This window comes from Mastacembelus armatus, unplaced genomic scaffold (genome assembly GCF_900324485.2).
Source record: "Mastacembelus armatus unplaced genomic scaffold, fMasArm1.2, whole genome shotgun sequence".
Classification (NCBI taxonomy): Eukaryota; Metazoa; Chordata; class Actinopteri; order Synbranchiformes; family Mastacembelidae; genus Mastacembelus; species Mastacembelus armatus.
In genome coordinates, this window is record NW_022872866.1 from 897,811 (window position 1) to 913,151 (window position 15,341).

Consider the following 15,341-nt stretch of genomic DNA (forward strand, 5'->3'; position numbering starts at 1 on the left):
ACCTGAGTGTTTGTGAGTTTGTTTCCAGTCTGACTCAGAACATAGAGCATCTCTAAAGCCACATGATGAAGAACTACACAGCTTCAGCTTCAGCAGCCGCCAGCGCATGTGGTGGCATTGTCCAAACCGACTAGTTCTTGGTGTTGTGACTTGAGTCAGATGAGTCCGCTTTGGGTGGTCTGCTGGTGCTAGCGAATATGCAAATCCACCTCTCTAAGTTCAGCCTGGGTGAGTGTTCCCGAGTGGACCGGTAGGTAGCGTTGACAGGAAAAGTGCTGCTTAGGATGCATTTTCCCTGCTTTGGTTTTGGGGTAAACATCTGTGGCGTTGCTCACCAGCCTCAGGGACCCTAATCCCGCCCACCACGCCCCGGTATGTACGATATACCGACATCCTGCGAGCACAAATGTAAATGAGTTTGACACCAACCACTTAAGTGGCGTTTTGGCAGAACAAACTGGGGTTTTATGAATTAGATGCGGCTGAGAAGGGAAGTGAACTGGTTAAAGCAAAGTCACACTGTGGAAATTGGGAGTACAAGCTCCACACAGTTATCAGGGTGGTCTGCTGATCTGAGTCAGCTATCAGTCTGCAGACCAACCAAAAGAAGCCAAACCTTGGACTTGTTCCTGGTCTACATTTATCTGATAACGTTAGTTCCTATTCAGAACCAGATGGATCCAATAAGATACAGTCTGATCATCAAACTGTATTGATCCGTTATCTATACCTGCTAATGTCTAATCAGGGTCAGCTCTCTTTGGTGACCATAATAACAGCTCATTATTTAGCTGTGTCCCTCTGGATAAATCAAACACACCCTGCTCTTCCTCCCCACCTCAGCGAGACCAGGCCCCAGCTGATCAATATCCAATTCTAAGCTCTCAGGGACATGGGACTAATTATGCTGCTGATCTGAAGCGGATCAGGAATTTGCTCAGGGCACAGAGTTTGTTTAATAAAGCCTCAGTACTCGGCCAACACGTCGTCATGCACCTTAAATCTCTCATTTGTTCCCACTCACTCTCCAGAGCAGCTGCAGAAAATCACTGAAACTTCAGTATCACTACAGCTCTGAATAATGAAAGTGTAGCAGTTACTGTCATTAGTCATTTCTCTGATGATCAGTTCAGTCTGTGTACGTTTAACTTGACGTTTAACCTAACATGCTCAGACCGGGGGACCTGGAACTGGGTCATTAAAACCTGTTCCTGCTGGATCCTCCTCTTCCATCTGTTTCCCCTGATGTGGTGACAGAACATCATGTTTGGTGTGATAAACTAAACCTCAGTGGTCAAACCCATTTCTGCTGTTGGTCTTAGTGTTTAGACATTCAATTAAAAATGGAGGCTCTAACCCTGAACATTGTGTCACTGCTGGTTTCACCCAGTGATCCTTCACTTCCACTTCATCCTGAGACCTGAAAAACCAGCAGCGGCTCAGTTCTTGTGCTGGGAGGTAAAAGGATCAGGCGTGAGTGTCAGAGAAGCAAAATAAAACAGTGCAGAGGTCTTTTAACCAAAGCTGATAAAAGTCCTAAAAGCCAAAACAGCTTGAACAAACCTAATAAAAGTGAGAAGAGTTCAAACAAGCTGAGGACAAACGGAGCCAAAAATCACAGCAATAAAAATCTCAGAAAGAACCAGAGTTCTTGGAGCGACATGTGAGATTTGGGATTGATATCAACAAAACAGACTTGACAGGGATGAACTTCACCTCCGTTTTCTTCTTGGCTCTAACAATGTTCTCAGCCCTGAAACCCTCAGTCAGTCCGGGACTTTCAGTGAGCAGGAGGTTTTGGATCCAGGTGGTTCTGGAGTAGAGGACACTGTAGAGTAGAGGATCTGGATTCAGGCAGAAAGTCCCTAACAAAAAGGGGGTACAAACTGACCTTCATGTTGCTGACAGTGTAAATATATGTTCTTCATGCACAATCTGCTGATTATGGGAGAAGAGACGGTTTGGGAATGTGTTTGGTGTCAGTCGTCTCAGGTAAGAGCATCAGCGTAGGACTAAACTGTCCAGGAGTTTTTCATATTTGTGCAGAGAAATCTAAAGTGTGTCTGAGCATAAACATGGGACAAAACAGCCCTGACAAGGCTGAGTATTAGAACAGAGCTGAGTCGCTTCTCCGGCAGGTCTGTGCTGCTGGTGTCAGACTGACTGGTCCAGACCTGGGCACCATGAAAAAGGGGAACATGAAATAAATCCCACTTAATGTGGAGATTAACATTAGCTGGAGCTCACGATCGATGACTGCGATTGTCTGTCTGGACGCCTCTAAATGAGAATAACTGTGATTCAGCAGAAACCACCAAACACAATCTGATGTAACTGTGGAAGCTTGTTAGGTTATTGATGAACTTATTGATTTTCACCTGCATCTCTTTAGTCAGGCCAGAGAGCTGCTTGGCTGTATGGCAGTGTCAGTCTGTCCAGTCTCTAACAAAAGTCTCAAAAGAATCAGCTCTAAATGTTTTTAAATGATTAAAACCAAGTCTCAGGATTTTTCCATACACTCAACATAACAAACCGTCCTACATGTGGAGATTCAATCCTGCCATAAATTGCTCCCAGAGTTGACATAAAGAATTAGTGTGGAAACAACTGTGGAGGTTTGAGGTTTTTAAATGAGCACACGGATCAAACTGTTCACCGACGAGCAGAAATGTCCTTTGGTTTCTCACCAATGATTTACTGCGGCTGAAACTCAGCCGACAGCGCCCCCCGCAGGAAGACCGGAGCACTGCAGCCTCACGGCAGCTGAAGCCGGAACTTTCTGGGACTTCATGGACCCGGTTCGTCAGACCCCACAAACACTCCGAGGATCTGCGTCTCCTGTCACACAAACCACAGTTTGAGGCTCTACAAAGAAACCGGAACTATAAGTAGCTCAACACTCGACGCTACGTCACTTTTAGTTGGTGCACCAGTGGAGCCACATGAAAACAAGTCCCCGGGAAACACTTCGCAGCGTCTAAACTTTTTCTCCGGTGAGTTTTTAAAGTTGTGGAAACAACGAAGGACAAATTGTATATTGAGCAGTTAGATATTAAAATAAATAAAATAAAAGTCTACATGTAGGCCCCTAAAGGATTTACGGTTTGTGTCGTAGCATTGATTTGTATTGGGTTAGCTAGCTGGCTAACATATAGCAGCTAAAGCTAAAGTCACAAATCACGTTATTTCTTTTTTTATGAGGCGGAAACTTAATAATATAATAATGTTCAAGTCGTAGTGAAGCATTTTAATATAATGTTAATGTCCCAGCAGGCAGCGGCCTCTCAGGGCAGCAGAATCAGACTGAACCCGTCCACAGTTTCACTGTGTGTGTTTCTAAACTACAAGCTAACAGTGTCAGCTCAGTAGAAACGAATGAGTCTGTGTTGTCACTGTGTGATCAACATGTTAACGTGAATAAATCAGTGCAGCAGCAGCAGGACGGTGTGTTCAGCTGTTCGTGTAAACATGTTCTTTATTTTAGAGACACCAGTGCAGAGAAGACCCAGCAGAACTGACCTGATCTCTGATCTGGGCTGGGAAGTGAATGATGGTGTGTAGAGGTTTTTATTGTGTAACTTCAATCAGAATAAAATATTGAAACATGTTTTGTGTCTTATGATTAATGTGCTCACAGCTGAAAGTCCCAGACTGGAGGGAGCCGGAGATCAGACGAACCAGCTGTTATTTTATGGGATTAGCTGTTTTAACAGCATTTCATAAACACAACACTGAGCGATGAGTCGGATCAAGTCCCTGTGGGTCTGGGTCTTTTCACTGGATACAGAAAATATCAAACTGTAACGTGATGACTCAGCTCTGTCAAGACGTTTCTGCTGGACTGAAAAACCTCATTTATTCAAACTGCTCAGGTCCAGCTTTGTTCCTCTCAGCTGGTGGAGACGACAACTAAACCTCGAGTTGTTTAAAATGTTCTTGCAAAACTACTGATACAAGCTGCGTGTTTAGTTGGATTAATGGTTTCATTGGTTGATATTTTGGATCATCATATTGGTTTATTGTTATCACAAACATTACATCTCTAACAAAACACAAAAACAGACAAAGCAGCTTTTTCCTGTAGATATTGTGATTTATAACTTAATATGTTCTGCTTTGTTTGAGAGTTAATGGTGTTGGCCACGGGTCCACAGGTCTCCAGGTCTCCACTGGGTTAAAGATGAGCTGCTTTCTGTCCGTCCATCAGTAAATTGGTGTGAACATCAGTGCAGTCATTTGTCAGTAGTTCTCTGTTTGAGTGCAGCCTCAGAGCGGGTGGTGCTCCTCACAGCTCTCTGCATCAGCCAGGTGCACAGGTGGATGGTGAGGAAGGCCCCGCCAGCAGCCCACAGCCAGTTCTTCCGGATCCAGTTCTGAGGCTTCATACTGACGCCCTGCAGGAGGGACACACAAGAGCAGATCAACAGCTTATTAAGCCCCTAAACTGCCACGAATGTGACGTGAGACCTGAAATGTGAGCTACATGTGTACAAGAAAAACAACAATGTCGTTTGTGCGAAGAAAAACTTGCACAATGTTTCCAAACTTCCAGTTTGTCTTGATCAACAGTGTTTGCATCAGTACAGTGAGTTTTCTTAGAGCACCATCTAGTGGACTTAGAAGGAACTACACCTGAACACACCTCAGCAGACGGAACCGGCTGCAGGGTCTCGAACCTTGGTCGCCTTGACTAGCTCTTGGCAGGAGGAGGAGCTGATGCAGGCGGAGCTGCACGTTGTTTAACGTAAGGGACAATGGCAGGCTCGGGAATGTACTCGTCCTCTTTGGATTTGTGTAGCAGCGGGTTTGACTTCAGATTGTACCAGCCCCAGTGGATCAGTCCCAGACCCGTGCCCATCACGATCAACACCTTGTAGTTGTGCCAGAACCGTTGCAGGCCCATGACTGACTGGTGCCGAGCTGGGAAGACAAAAACAATTAGCAGCTTTAATGTAAAGTTACCGACACAAGACAAATCCTGCAGTCAGAGCTGACTCACTGCAAAACATCCTGAAGTTATTATTCAGCTGCATCACTGGAACAGTAATAGTGACTGAGTACCACATAAGTACCATATAAGTAGTACCATATGAGTAGTACTGCAGTGTCGAAGCAGGATTAAAGTAAAGTTAAAGTACTCTGTGAAGTATCTGAGCTGAGGTAAATGCTCAGCTGTATTTATATTGACATACTACAGTGTCATCACTTAATAACTGCAGTAAAACATAAACACTGCACTTTGTACTGGGACAAATACACGTCAGTCTGCAGCCTTAATGGTCTTCATCATCTCAGAGCAGCTGCTTCAGCTTTGAATCATCTTTAATAACCAGTTAGCTGCCATGCTAACAGCTAGCACTGATGCTACAGGGCGTTAGCCGCCTCAGGCTAACAGCTGCTGTGTGTTTATATGTGGAGCAGAAATCAGATCTGAACCGGATTTGAGCAGAAAACGAACCTGCGGTGAAATAACCGACCCGCTCTCACCTTCAGGAATCAGCTGCTTCTCCGGGACCGGCCATGATGTCCAGATCCGGGTCCGGATCAGAGGCGACTGGACAGATGCCTGATCGATTCAAGGTTAAACAAGCTAAGTTATAAAAACACGTGTCGCTTATTAGACATAAACTGAATTGATAGAGTATCAATTAAAACAAACTTCAAATTGCGTCACTGATTTTAACATATTTGCAGACAGGCGCCAAAGTAGGGACCTATGTCACATGACTCCTTCTGTCTTTGGGCGAGTGTTTCCTGAATCTTGTCTCCCAGGCTGTAGGGAAACGCTTAAGGCTGTAGCTCCCCACTGTCTGCCCTGCCCTAAAGTTAAGATCATTAACGATGGTTTCATCTGTTGTTCTGAAAAAAGGAAATAGTTCCTGGAGTTTCATTTTCATGAACGTCTGTCTCTTCTAGTCTTTTATCAACATTCGACTTATTGAGCAGCCTGGACATTTGATTATCAGCACAGTTACGTTTCTGTGTCACTGTGGCTTTATTAAAGTGAATTAACTCAACAGATTTATGTCCCATGTTTATTCTCATAGAACAAAACACATTTACTCTGTAGCCTGTTGGTATATTATTAAATCATCAGTGGAACTTCAATTTGTGTGTCAAAGAAATTACAAAACAGTGAAATATACATATCAGCTTTCATTGAAAAAACAATATTGGTACAATCTTAGAAACAAAAGAATATGTTAAGAACAAATATAGTTTTGTTTACCCTCCTTAAGTTTAACATGTTTGCATTTTTTTCCAATTCTGCATCTCTTATTGTTGTTACTGCGTTTTAAAGTTAATTATATCCACAGACGGTCGTTATTCATTGCTGCCTCACGTGGGAAACACAAATCCCAATTTGTGCTGTGTTTTCCACATAAGACAAACAAGACGACAAAACGTTTGTCTGTAGCATCTATGGTCCAGCTCCAGACGTCGCTGTGAGCAGAGAAGCTGCAGTGGAACACTCACACACATTCATTGGTGCAGTCAGTCTCTGGATGGGATCTGGACTCATGTACATTACAATTTGTACTGATATGAAACCTTCTGTTTTACTGCTGCCCCTGCATGCCTGAATACGTCCTGCAGACGCAGATGGAGCTGAAGCTGCTGCCCTGATACTGAGCTGCTTTCTCTCAGAGGCCTGTTCAAACATCATGTGGGTTTGCATGTGGTTGAGGTTCTTTCTGCCTCCTACAGTGAACACAGAGACACTGAGGAACCAGACCTAAACCCAAACCCAGGATACAGAGGCTCAGTGAATGTGGTTCTGAAGGTATGGAGGTGGGTCAGTCTGTGAGTGCAGACTCTGTAGAAGGACAGAGTTCCAGCAGGATAGTCCAGGTACACTGCTACTCTCTTTGAGGCTGAGCAGGAGGGCGGAGGAGGGATAACTGTTTTCATGTTGTTGTGCCAGAAAGCATAGTCATAGTCAGAGCAGAACAAACTCCAGGACTGATTATTTCGTCCAAATCTGCAGTGATCCCTTGCTCCTTTCCTGCTGATCCCTCTGTGATCCCTGGCTTCTCTCCTGCTAATCCCTCTGTATGTCAGTGCTATATAAACGTTTCCTTCACACTCCACCTCCCAGTAACAGCGACCAGTCAGACCATTTCTGCACAGCAGCTGTTTCCAGTGCTCAAACCTGCCTGGATGATCAGGATACGGCTGCTCTTCGTTCACTGCCGTCACCTTCCTGTTGTTATCGGACAGTTTGAGGTTTCTCTGTGCTGTGGCCATGTCTGGTGTAGGTTCACAGGCATCTGATGGAGAAACAAGACACAGTTGGCCTAGGAACCCCATATAAATTAAAAGATGTGAGAAACATTCCTGTAAGTAAATTGTGTTAAACTTGTTCAATAACTGAAGAAATTATTACAATTTTGATGTAACTGTTGATTTTAACAGTAACAGCAATAATCATTTTTTCTTTATACAGATTATTTTTAAATTTAGTGTCATTTAACATTAGTTTAAAAATACAGAGAATGAACTCTCTGTCTGTGTATACTTGAACATTTTGCCGAGGTCCTTCCTGGAGCACAGTGATGGTGTTAATAAATGCAAATACCAATGAAGGGGTCACCCCAGCCAACATTCCTGTCATGGATCAGATGATTCATTTAGGGGTACCTATCAGACCTAAATAGCAGTAATAGCCAAAAATAACTACACTGTGATGATGAAGACAGTTGAAAGGGATATTCCTAGGTGGAAGGTATTTTTGTCCTCTGTCATCTGGTCTAATAGCTTCACACAACCCCAGTCACCCGTTCATTCACTACAGGTTTTTCACCCTAACCCTAAGACAAAGGTAACCTTCCTAATAGACCCTGCCCTTTATCCCCTTAATGACACCACTCTCTGGATTGGTGCTCAAGCTATGGCTGGAATGTCCACAGCCAAAACTGGTTGCTCAGTCCTAGATATCCCTGCAGAACGTGACCGTATGGTCAGAGCTCAACATGTCGTTAGGGAAACCTTGGACGGCCAGGATAAACACGACTTCCACATCCGATATTGTAACAATAAGACACTATAAGCACTAAAGGGCTTTGCAGCAGGAATATGTATTTGAGCAGCTACAGCATTCAGAGCACTACAGAGTTCTGCTTTTATTGTAAATGAATCCAAATTAAATTACAAAAAGTGAAATGAATACTTACAGTTCCTCAGAGGTGTTGTCAGCGTTTCCTCTTCACCATGGACCATCCTAGAAGGCAAAAAAGAGTTTGTGTGGTAAATGCATAAATATATTCAATATATTGAGACGCTTGTACCTTTGTCCACAAATTTCAGGTTAATTATTAAAAAGGCCGACGAAACAAGGCATCTATGTAAACTAGAATGAAATTGATAAGTGGGGAAACTTTATCTGCTCAGAAAACAACTTCAGCTTTAAAATGAGGCCATAATTACACATTTGCTCTGTTTTCATGTGAGTTTTGGTTACTATAAAAACACTGTCACTACATGGGCACGTCTTCTGGTTGTCCTCTCATGAGTGAACATATTACTGGAATATGATCCTGGTGAGAGCAGTTTGTCTGTGGAGGTGAATGGTGAATGAAAACAACTGTACAGTCAATCAGCGTCTTTGATTAGTTAACACTCATGATAAATACGATGCTGTTCACATATGATACATCATCATGTGGCCTGTGCACCTACACAGCTTTGTCGGAGGCTTTGACCACTGGCAGCAGCCTCAGAAGAACCTCCTCTGAAGCAGAGTCTTTCTTCAGGCCAAACACATCCAGGTCTTGTTCTGATGACTGTAAGATGAAGGCCAGAGCTGACAACTGAGCAGGAGACAGATCCTTTCTGGACAGACTTCCTGATGTCAGGAAGTGCTGGATCTCCTCCACTAGAGAACGATCCTTCAGTTCATTCAGACAGTGGAACAGGTTGATCTTTCTCTCTGGAGACAGATTCTCGCTGATCTTTTTCTTGATGTACTGGACTGTTTTCTCATTGGTCTGTGAGCTACTGTCTGTCTTCTTTAGCAGGTCCTGTAGTTTGTCCTGATTGGTCTGCAGAGAAAGACCCAGGAGGAAGCGAAGGACCAGGTCCAAGTGTCCATTAGGACTTTCTAAGGCCTTGTTAAGAGCACTCTGGTAGAAATATGTTGGTTGAGATTTGTTTCTAAACACTTTAGACCATTGGGAGTTTGACTGATCTCCTGAGAGCAGATTGACTCCAGAGTTGATGAAGGTCAGATGGACATGAAGAGCAGCCAGAAACTCCTGAACACTCAGATGGACGAAGCAGAACACCTGGTCCTGGTACAGTCCTCTCTCCTCTTTAAAGATCTGTGTGAACACTCCTGAGTACACTGCGGCTGCTCTGAGATCGATGCCACACTCTGTCAGGTCGGATTCATAGAAGATCACGTTGCCTTTCTGCAGCTGCTCAAAAGCCAGTTTTCCCAGAGACTCAACCATCTTCCTGTTCTCTGGACTCCAGTGTGGATCTGTCCCAGCTCCTCCATCATATTTGATGTTCTTCACTTTGGTCTGAACCACCAGGAAGTGGATGTACATCTCAGTCAGGGTCTTGGGCAGCTGTCCCCTCTCTCTGGTTTCTAACAGATCCTCCAGAACTGTAGCAGTGATCCAGCAGAAGACCGGGATTTGGCACATGATGTGGAGGCTTCGTGAGGTCTTGATATGGGAGATGATGGTACTGGCCTGCTCCTTATCTACGAACCTCTTCCTGAAGTACTGCTCCTTCTGTGGGTCGGTGAACCCTCTGACCTCTGTCACCATGTCGACACACTCAGGAGGGATCTGATTGGCTGCCGCAGGTCTTGTGGTTATCCAGAGGCGAGCGGAGGGAAGCAGTTTTCCCCCGATGAGGTTTGTCAGCAGCACATCCACTGAGGTGGACTCTGTAGCATCAGTCAGGATCCGAGTGTTGTGGAAGTCCAGAGGAAGGCGACACTCATCCAGACCGTCAAAGATGAAGACAACCTGGAAGTCTTCAAACCTGCAGATTCCTTTGGTCTCAGTGAAGAAGTGATGAACCAGTTCCACCAAGCTGAACTTTTTCTCTTTCAGCACATTCAGCTCTCTGAAAGTGAAGTGAAATGTGAACTGGATGTCCTGGTTGGCTTTGTCTTCAGCCCAGTCCAGAGTGAACTTCTGTGTTAAGAAGGTTTTCCCAATGCCAGCCACTCCCTTTGTCATCACTGTTCTGATTGGTCCATGTCTTCCAGGTGAGGCTTTAAAGATGTCTTCATGTCTGATGGTTATTTCTGGTCTGTCTGGTTTCCTGGATGCTGGATCAATCTGATTGACCTCATGTTCCTCATTGACCTCTGCAGCCCCTCCCTCTGTGATGTAGAGCTCTGTGTAGATCTGGTTCAGAAGGGTTGGTCTTCCTGCTTTAGCAACCCCCTCAAACACACGCTGGAACTTCTTCTGCAGGTCAGATATATGTTTACGTTGACAGTCAGCAGCAATAGTTCCTGCATTAAGACATGAGACACAAAAACTATGATCAGTGAGTCAGTTTGTGTAAACATGAGAAATCTGGAAGGTGGAAAAGCCTCTTACTGAGCTGCAGACGCTCAGCAAGCTCCTCCTGCTTCATTCTCCTCAGGAAGTGAAGTGTGATCTTCAGAATCGCGTCTTGGCTGCTTCTTCTGTACTCCTTCTCTTCGTCATCCACCACGTCCTCATCTTCACTCTGTGTCTTTAAGCATTCTGGGTAGTCTGGTCCCAGTACCCTCTGGAACCTTTTCAGCTCATTATTCACAAGAGCACTAATGTTCTCCCCAAGATGCTGGAAAAGAATAAGAGCACAAGTTTTAAATCTAAAATGTGGAACACAGCTTCTATATTGCGAAAGTTGTACCAGCCTGCAGAGGCTGCAGGGAGACACCTGAGAACGACAATAACAAGAATCTATACATCTCATTTCTTATGCAGCTGGAGTAAAAATTAACAACCACACACCATAAATATGGAGTTCAGGTCTGTTGGAGTCAGCTGGACAGACTGACCACTGGGATCCTCTGAGCTTTGCTGTGGAACTCTGCAGAGAACAGGAAATATATCACCAAGTATGAACAGAGACACAAATTTGTAATGACCCAACAAATTTCCAACCCCTTTACGTTTTACATGTCCAGAACAGAACATGACTCTCCTTTTACTTTGATATATGGACTTCTGTCATCTTCAGTATGACTAGCAGAGTCCAGGAACACTACACTGTTTCCTCTGATGTCTTTCCACATTAACCTCGTGTTGCTGAGCGCTGCACTGATGTGTTCTACAAATGCTTCCTCTTCGTTTGAAGTTTGACCGATTCGTCATCAGCACATCTGAACCACTGGCTGGGTGTAGTTCTTACGACTGCTTCTACCATGTACAGGTAAGTCGTAGTTGAGGACACTGGTGAACCCATGACACAGCCATGCTTCTGTCTGTAAATTCCCTTATTATAAACAGTCTTTTGGTAATTGTGAGCCACAATCTTTAGTTTCATTCTCAACTTATGTTATTTTGTGTTTGAACATAGTAATTGTTTAGTCTGTTCAGTGTCATAAGAGACTAATAAAAGGTCCAAGCACAGGTTCACAGAACCACTGGGGATGTTTTCATTTCACATTTCAATGTTCTTCTTTGAAACAGGACATCACCAAGCTGAGGCTGGTGGGAAAGTGCTGTACTGTGACTTGTTTTGTGCAGAAAACTAACTAAATTCCTACCGTTCTTCATCAAAGAGCTGTTGTTCTCTGAAGTTAAGATGTTCATCTTTGGAGCAGTCACTCTTCATGGACACACAGCTGGGTCCAGCTCCAGCGTGGTCTGATCTCTGCTCATGAACTCTGACAGAAACAGGACTGGAAAAAAGCACAGTTTAAATCTGAGGGGAAGCAGAGATAAGATTTTGATCAGAAGGTCAAAAGAAAACCACAAGAACTGACCCTGATCCTCCATACAGAATGTCCTAGTTAGTAAAACCAAACCCAGTGTCAGACAAACAAAAGAATGAACCTATGACTGAACATATCAATGATCAGTTCAGCACTAAAAGTAATAACTGAGTATATCAGCATTTTTAAAGTTACCCATCGTGAATGTTCCCTTTGGAAACAGGACATTGACTCAGTGCCAGGTAGAACCTGTATCATGAGTCTGCATTAAATTCTTACCTTTCTTCATCAGAGTTCTGTCTGAAGTTACAAGGTTTAAACATGGACCGGCAACTCCTGATGGACACACAGCTGGGTCCAGGAGAGTCTGGTCTGTGCTGCTGCTCTGGGCTACAGCACAACACACACAGCACTGACTGAATCATGATCAGTGAGTGATAATAGAGAAATGCAATAGAAAAAAACTCATAGGGACCTAATTGGGGCTTGTGCAATGAATCTCGTCTGCATGGAGGTTCTGGCCCATAAGTAGCACCAACTAGAAAATGTCAGACTTCTGTGTGGGTTTTGGATCATTTAACAGGGACTAACATGTCCTGTTAGAAATGATCTTTCTAATTTGACTGTTACTGGTACCGATCACATAAAGTGATAATGCTGAAGTAAGATAACTGCATGGTGTTCTTGTATGAAGGTAATACATCAGTAAAATGTCACTGAGCCTGGTTCTGCTGGAAGTTTCTTCTATGAAAAGGAGGTTTTCCTCCTCACAGTCACCAAGTGCTGCTCATAAGGGATTTGTTCTATGTAAAGTGCCTTGAGGTGATCGTGTTGTTATTTGGTGATGCACAAATAAGTTGAAGCTGAAACTGAAATTGTCTGATTTAAAACACGGCACTAACATGACATGGTGTATTATTATTATTGACAGACATGGAGACTAGGTGGGGATGGCGGTCTCACCTCTTAGTTTCGGTCTGGTTCTCATGGTCCCCCCTCAGACTGGTCTTACAGGGAGGAGCTCCCCCGTCTGTGACCTCACACTGGTTCATGGCAGAGGCCAGTGCTTCACACAGCAAAACAACCTGCTATTAGCACATTGTTGTCTTCACCACAGTTTACAGCTTTTCTGCTGCTTCCCTCAGTCCTGACAGGAAACTGGTTTACGCACAAGTACTGAAGATGTCGGAGTTTCTGGCACTGAAGTGTTTTGTTGAGCTGATTGTGTTTAAACTAAAGAATTTACTTTTCTAAGGATAAAACAACAGATTCTGCTCTGTCCTTTTAATGTAACTGGTCTGTAACATTCGTTGTACACAACATGTTATGTTTTGGGGAATAATATGAGGCTTTATTCCTGTTTTTATTTGCTGAGAGCCTTCATATTTGTTCTGCTCATGCTCAAACTGCTGCTTGGACAAATTTCCTGTGGTCACCCTGGAGTCCTCCTCCTCACACTGAGGCTGCTTTGCCCTAACAAAATACTCTGCGCAGTTACTTTTAACAAATACCAGCTGAAGGACTTTGACAGGGTTATTGCTGTTATTATTATTATTATTATTATTAATCCTTAACTCAGCCATTAAAGAGCAAGAGAATATCACAATAACATCAGATCAGTTTCCAGTTTTTTCTTCTTGTCAGAACAAGTTTTCTTTCTTCCTCAGACAGAGCTGAGTCTGAAAACACATCAGTGATAGTAATAAAGAAATTAAACCAGCATCTCACCGTCCTGGGATGTATCAGGAACCACAGTCGGACCAGTTGGACTTTCCATTTCCCCAACCAGATTTCCTCACTTCAGAACAAACATCACATAGAGAATAACACAAGGAGCTGAAATAACAAAAGTGCTTTATATCACAAATCCTGCATTTCCACACTTACGTTCAGTTTCCTGTAAGTCCTGTTAATGTCAGTAAAGAGCACGTCCCGTTAGTCAGACGGTCTTAGAGGTGTTATTTACTTGTCTGAGTGTTGCCTCCTGCCTAGACTTGTTTTTGACTGTGAGGAAGTGGTTTTACTTTGTGACCACATGCATTGAAAGTGAAAGTGAAAATGGCCAAGTATGGTGACCCATGCTTGGAATTTGTGCTCTGCTTTTAGAGCTTTGGTTTAGAAAGTCCCACCCACCGAAGTGCACACACACAGCAGTGAACACACACTCACACCGTGCAAACACACCAGGGGCAGTGGGCAGCCAATGCTGCAGCACCCGGGGAGCAGTTGGGGGGTCCCCCAAGCACTGGACCCCCCACTGCCTTGCTCAAGGGTCTCACCTCAGTCGTGGTATTGAGGGTGGACAGGGCAATGGCTATTCACTCTGTGCCACTGACAATTCCTGCTGGACCTGAGACTCGAACCTGCTCGACTGCTCATATTCATTTACCTGCATCTGTTTTTCATCAGTTAAACAAAACACTTTTTTAGGAATTTATTTTTCAGATGAAAAGTTGTGAGAAATGGAAACTGAGTTTCAGGACAATAGTGATAATGTGACACTCACAGACCCAAGTTTTAGGAATCTGGTTCATGGTGAGATGGGACGATACTTCATGTTTCAGTGTTTCAGTCCTAGAACCACAGTCAGAGCACCTCATTAGCACTTTTTAGACCATTTACTGTGCAAATGGATGCATCAGACACGGGGCTGGAAGTGGTGCTGATAAAGGAACATTTACAGTAGAACCTGCAGTGTCCTCACTAATGTTCCCTGAGGCAGATTAATGACACTCTGCAGGGGCACACGTTTAGTTTCACTTTTTAAAGGATCATTCTGGTGTCTTTATAGAGAACTGACAAAAATAAATGACCCACCAGGCACTGTAGAGGGAACAAGAGGATTTTCACGTAGCGCCATCATCAGGTCAAAATTTGAACTGGACCAACACTTTAATTAAAACTTAAATATACATTTATGACCAATGACCTGCAGAACTGACAACATTCCCATCAGCCTCAGCTGCACTTTAGGTGTTTATAGATTCAGTGAACCTCATGATAGGCTGGTCTTTATGATTCACACTGTGATTTTTTATCAGCTAGTCATTTTGTGTGATTAACTGATTGATCATGAATTATTGGTGACAGCATACATCAAATTACATGAACGTTTTAAAAATCAAGCTTCTTTTGGGAGAGAAATCCTGCAGCCCTGACAGTCACGTGTGTGTGTGTGTAGGGGTCAGTGTGGTGCTGCACTTCTCACTCTCACTTCTCTCCTCAGTCTGGCTGCCTGCATGTGTGTTTATCACTGAGGTAAGATAAACTTTTATTTTGAAATGTCATATTAATGCAGATCTGTGGATGCCAGTGTGTGTGTGTGTGTTTCTGAGCTGAAGTGTAGTTTGAAGCAGCACATGTTCACAGATTTACCGCCTGTTCCTGTTCTGCCTGTTGTCAGCTCCACAGTCTGTAACATTAGTGTCCATCACTGCAGACGACTTTT

At 43.8% G+C, this 15,341-nt stretch overlaps 2 protein-coding genes and 1 long non-coding RNA gene across 3 annotated transcripts; 1 reads left to right on the forward strand and 2 right to left on the reverse strand.

The window, feature by feature from the left end:
• The first annotated feature begins 2,112 nt into the window (after nt 1-2,112).
• Nucleotides 2,113-3,976, forward strand: LOC113140189 (uncharacterized). Its single transcript, XR_003296627.2, has 3 exons — nt 2,113-2,993; nt 3,485-3,553; nt 3,638-3,976. It is a non-coding gene; the product is annotated as an uncharacterized LOC113140189 (long non-coding RNA).
• A 2,114-nt stretch (nt 3,977-6,090) lies between these two features.
• LOC113140188 (stonustoxin subunit beta-like) lies at nt 6,091-8,797 on the reverse strand. Its single transcript, XM_026323959.1, has 3 exons — nt 8,680-8,797; nt 8,175-8,221; nt 6,091-7,271 (listed from the first exon to the last, which is right to left on the reverse strand). The coding sequence occupies exons 2-3, from the start codon at nt 8,218-8,220 to the stop codon at nt 6,703-6,705; spliced, it is 615 nt and encodes a 204-aa protein (XP_026179744.1). The 5' UTR covers nt 8,221; nt 8,680-8,797; the 3' UTR covers nt 6,091-6,702.
• On the reverse strand, nt 8,676-13,922 carry LOC113140177 (NLR family CARD domain-containing protein 3-like). Its single transcript, XM_026323939.1, has 8 exons — nt 13,781-13,922; nt 13,622-13,691; nt 12,857-12,959; nt 12,173-12,283; nt 11,726-11,860; nt 10,968-11,046; nt 10,566-10,794; nt 8,676-10,477 (listed from the first exon to the last, which is right to left on the reverse strand). The coding sequence occupies exons 2-8, from the start codon at nt 13,668-13,670 to the stop codon at nt 8,676-8,678; spliced, it is 2,508 nt and encodes an 835-aa protein (XP_026179724.1). The 5' UTR covers nt 13,671-13,691; nt 13,781-13,922.
• Nucleotides 13,923-15,341: the final 1,419 nt, after the last annotated feature.

Bases quoted from the DNA above. Each gene is read 5' to 3' on its own strand.
- LOC113140177 (XM_026323939.1), bottom strand. From the start codon at position 13,670: ATGGAAAGTCCAACTGGTCCGACTGTGGTTCCTGATACATCCCAGGAC. The intron at 12,284-12,856 runs GTGAGACCGCCA...GTTGTGCTGTAG, and splicing joins AACCAGACCGAAACTAAGAG to CCCAGAGCAGCAGCACAGAC. The intron at 10,795-10,967 runs GTGTGTGGTTGT...ATTCTTTTCCAG, and splicing joins ACCTGAACTCCATATTTATG to CATCTTGGGGAGAACATTAG.
- LOC113140188 (XM_026323959.1), bottom strand. From the start codon at position 8,220: ATGGTCCATGGTGAAGAGGAAACGCTGACAACACCTCTGAGGAACT. The intron at 7,272-8,174 runs GTAAGTATTCAT...TTTCTCCATCAG, and splicing joins GACAACACCTCTGAGGAACT to ATGCCTGTGAACCTACACCA.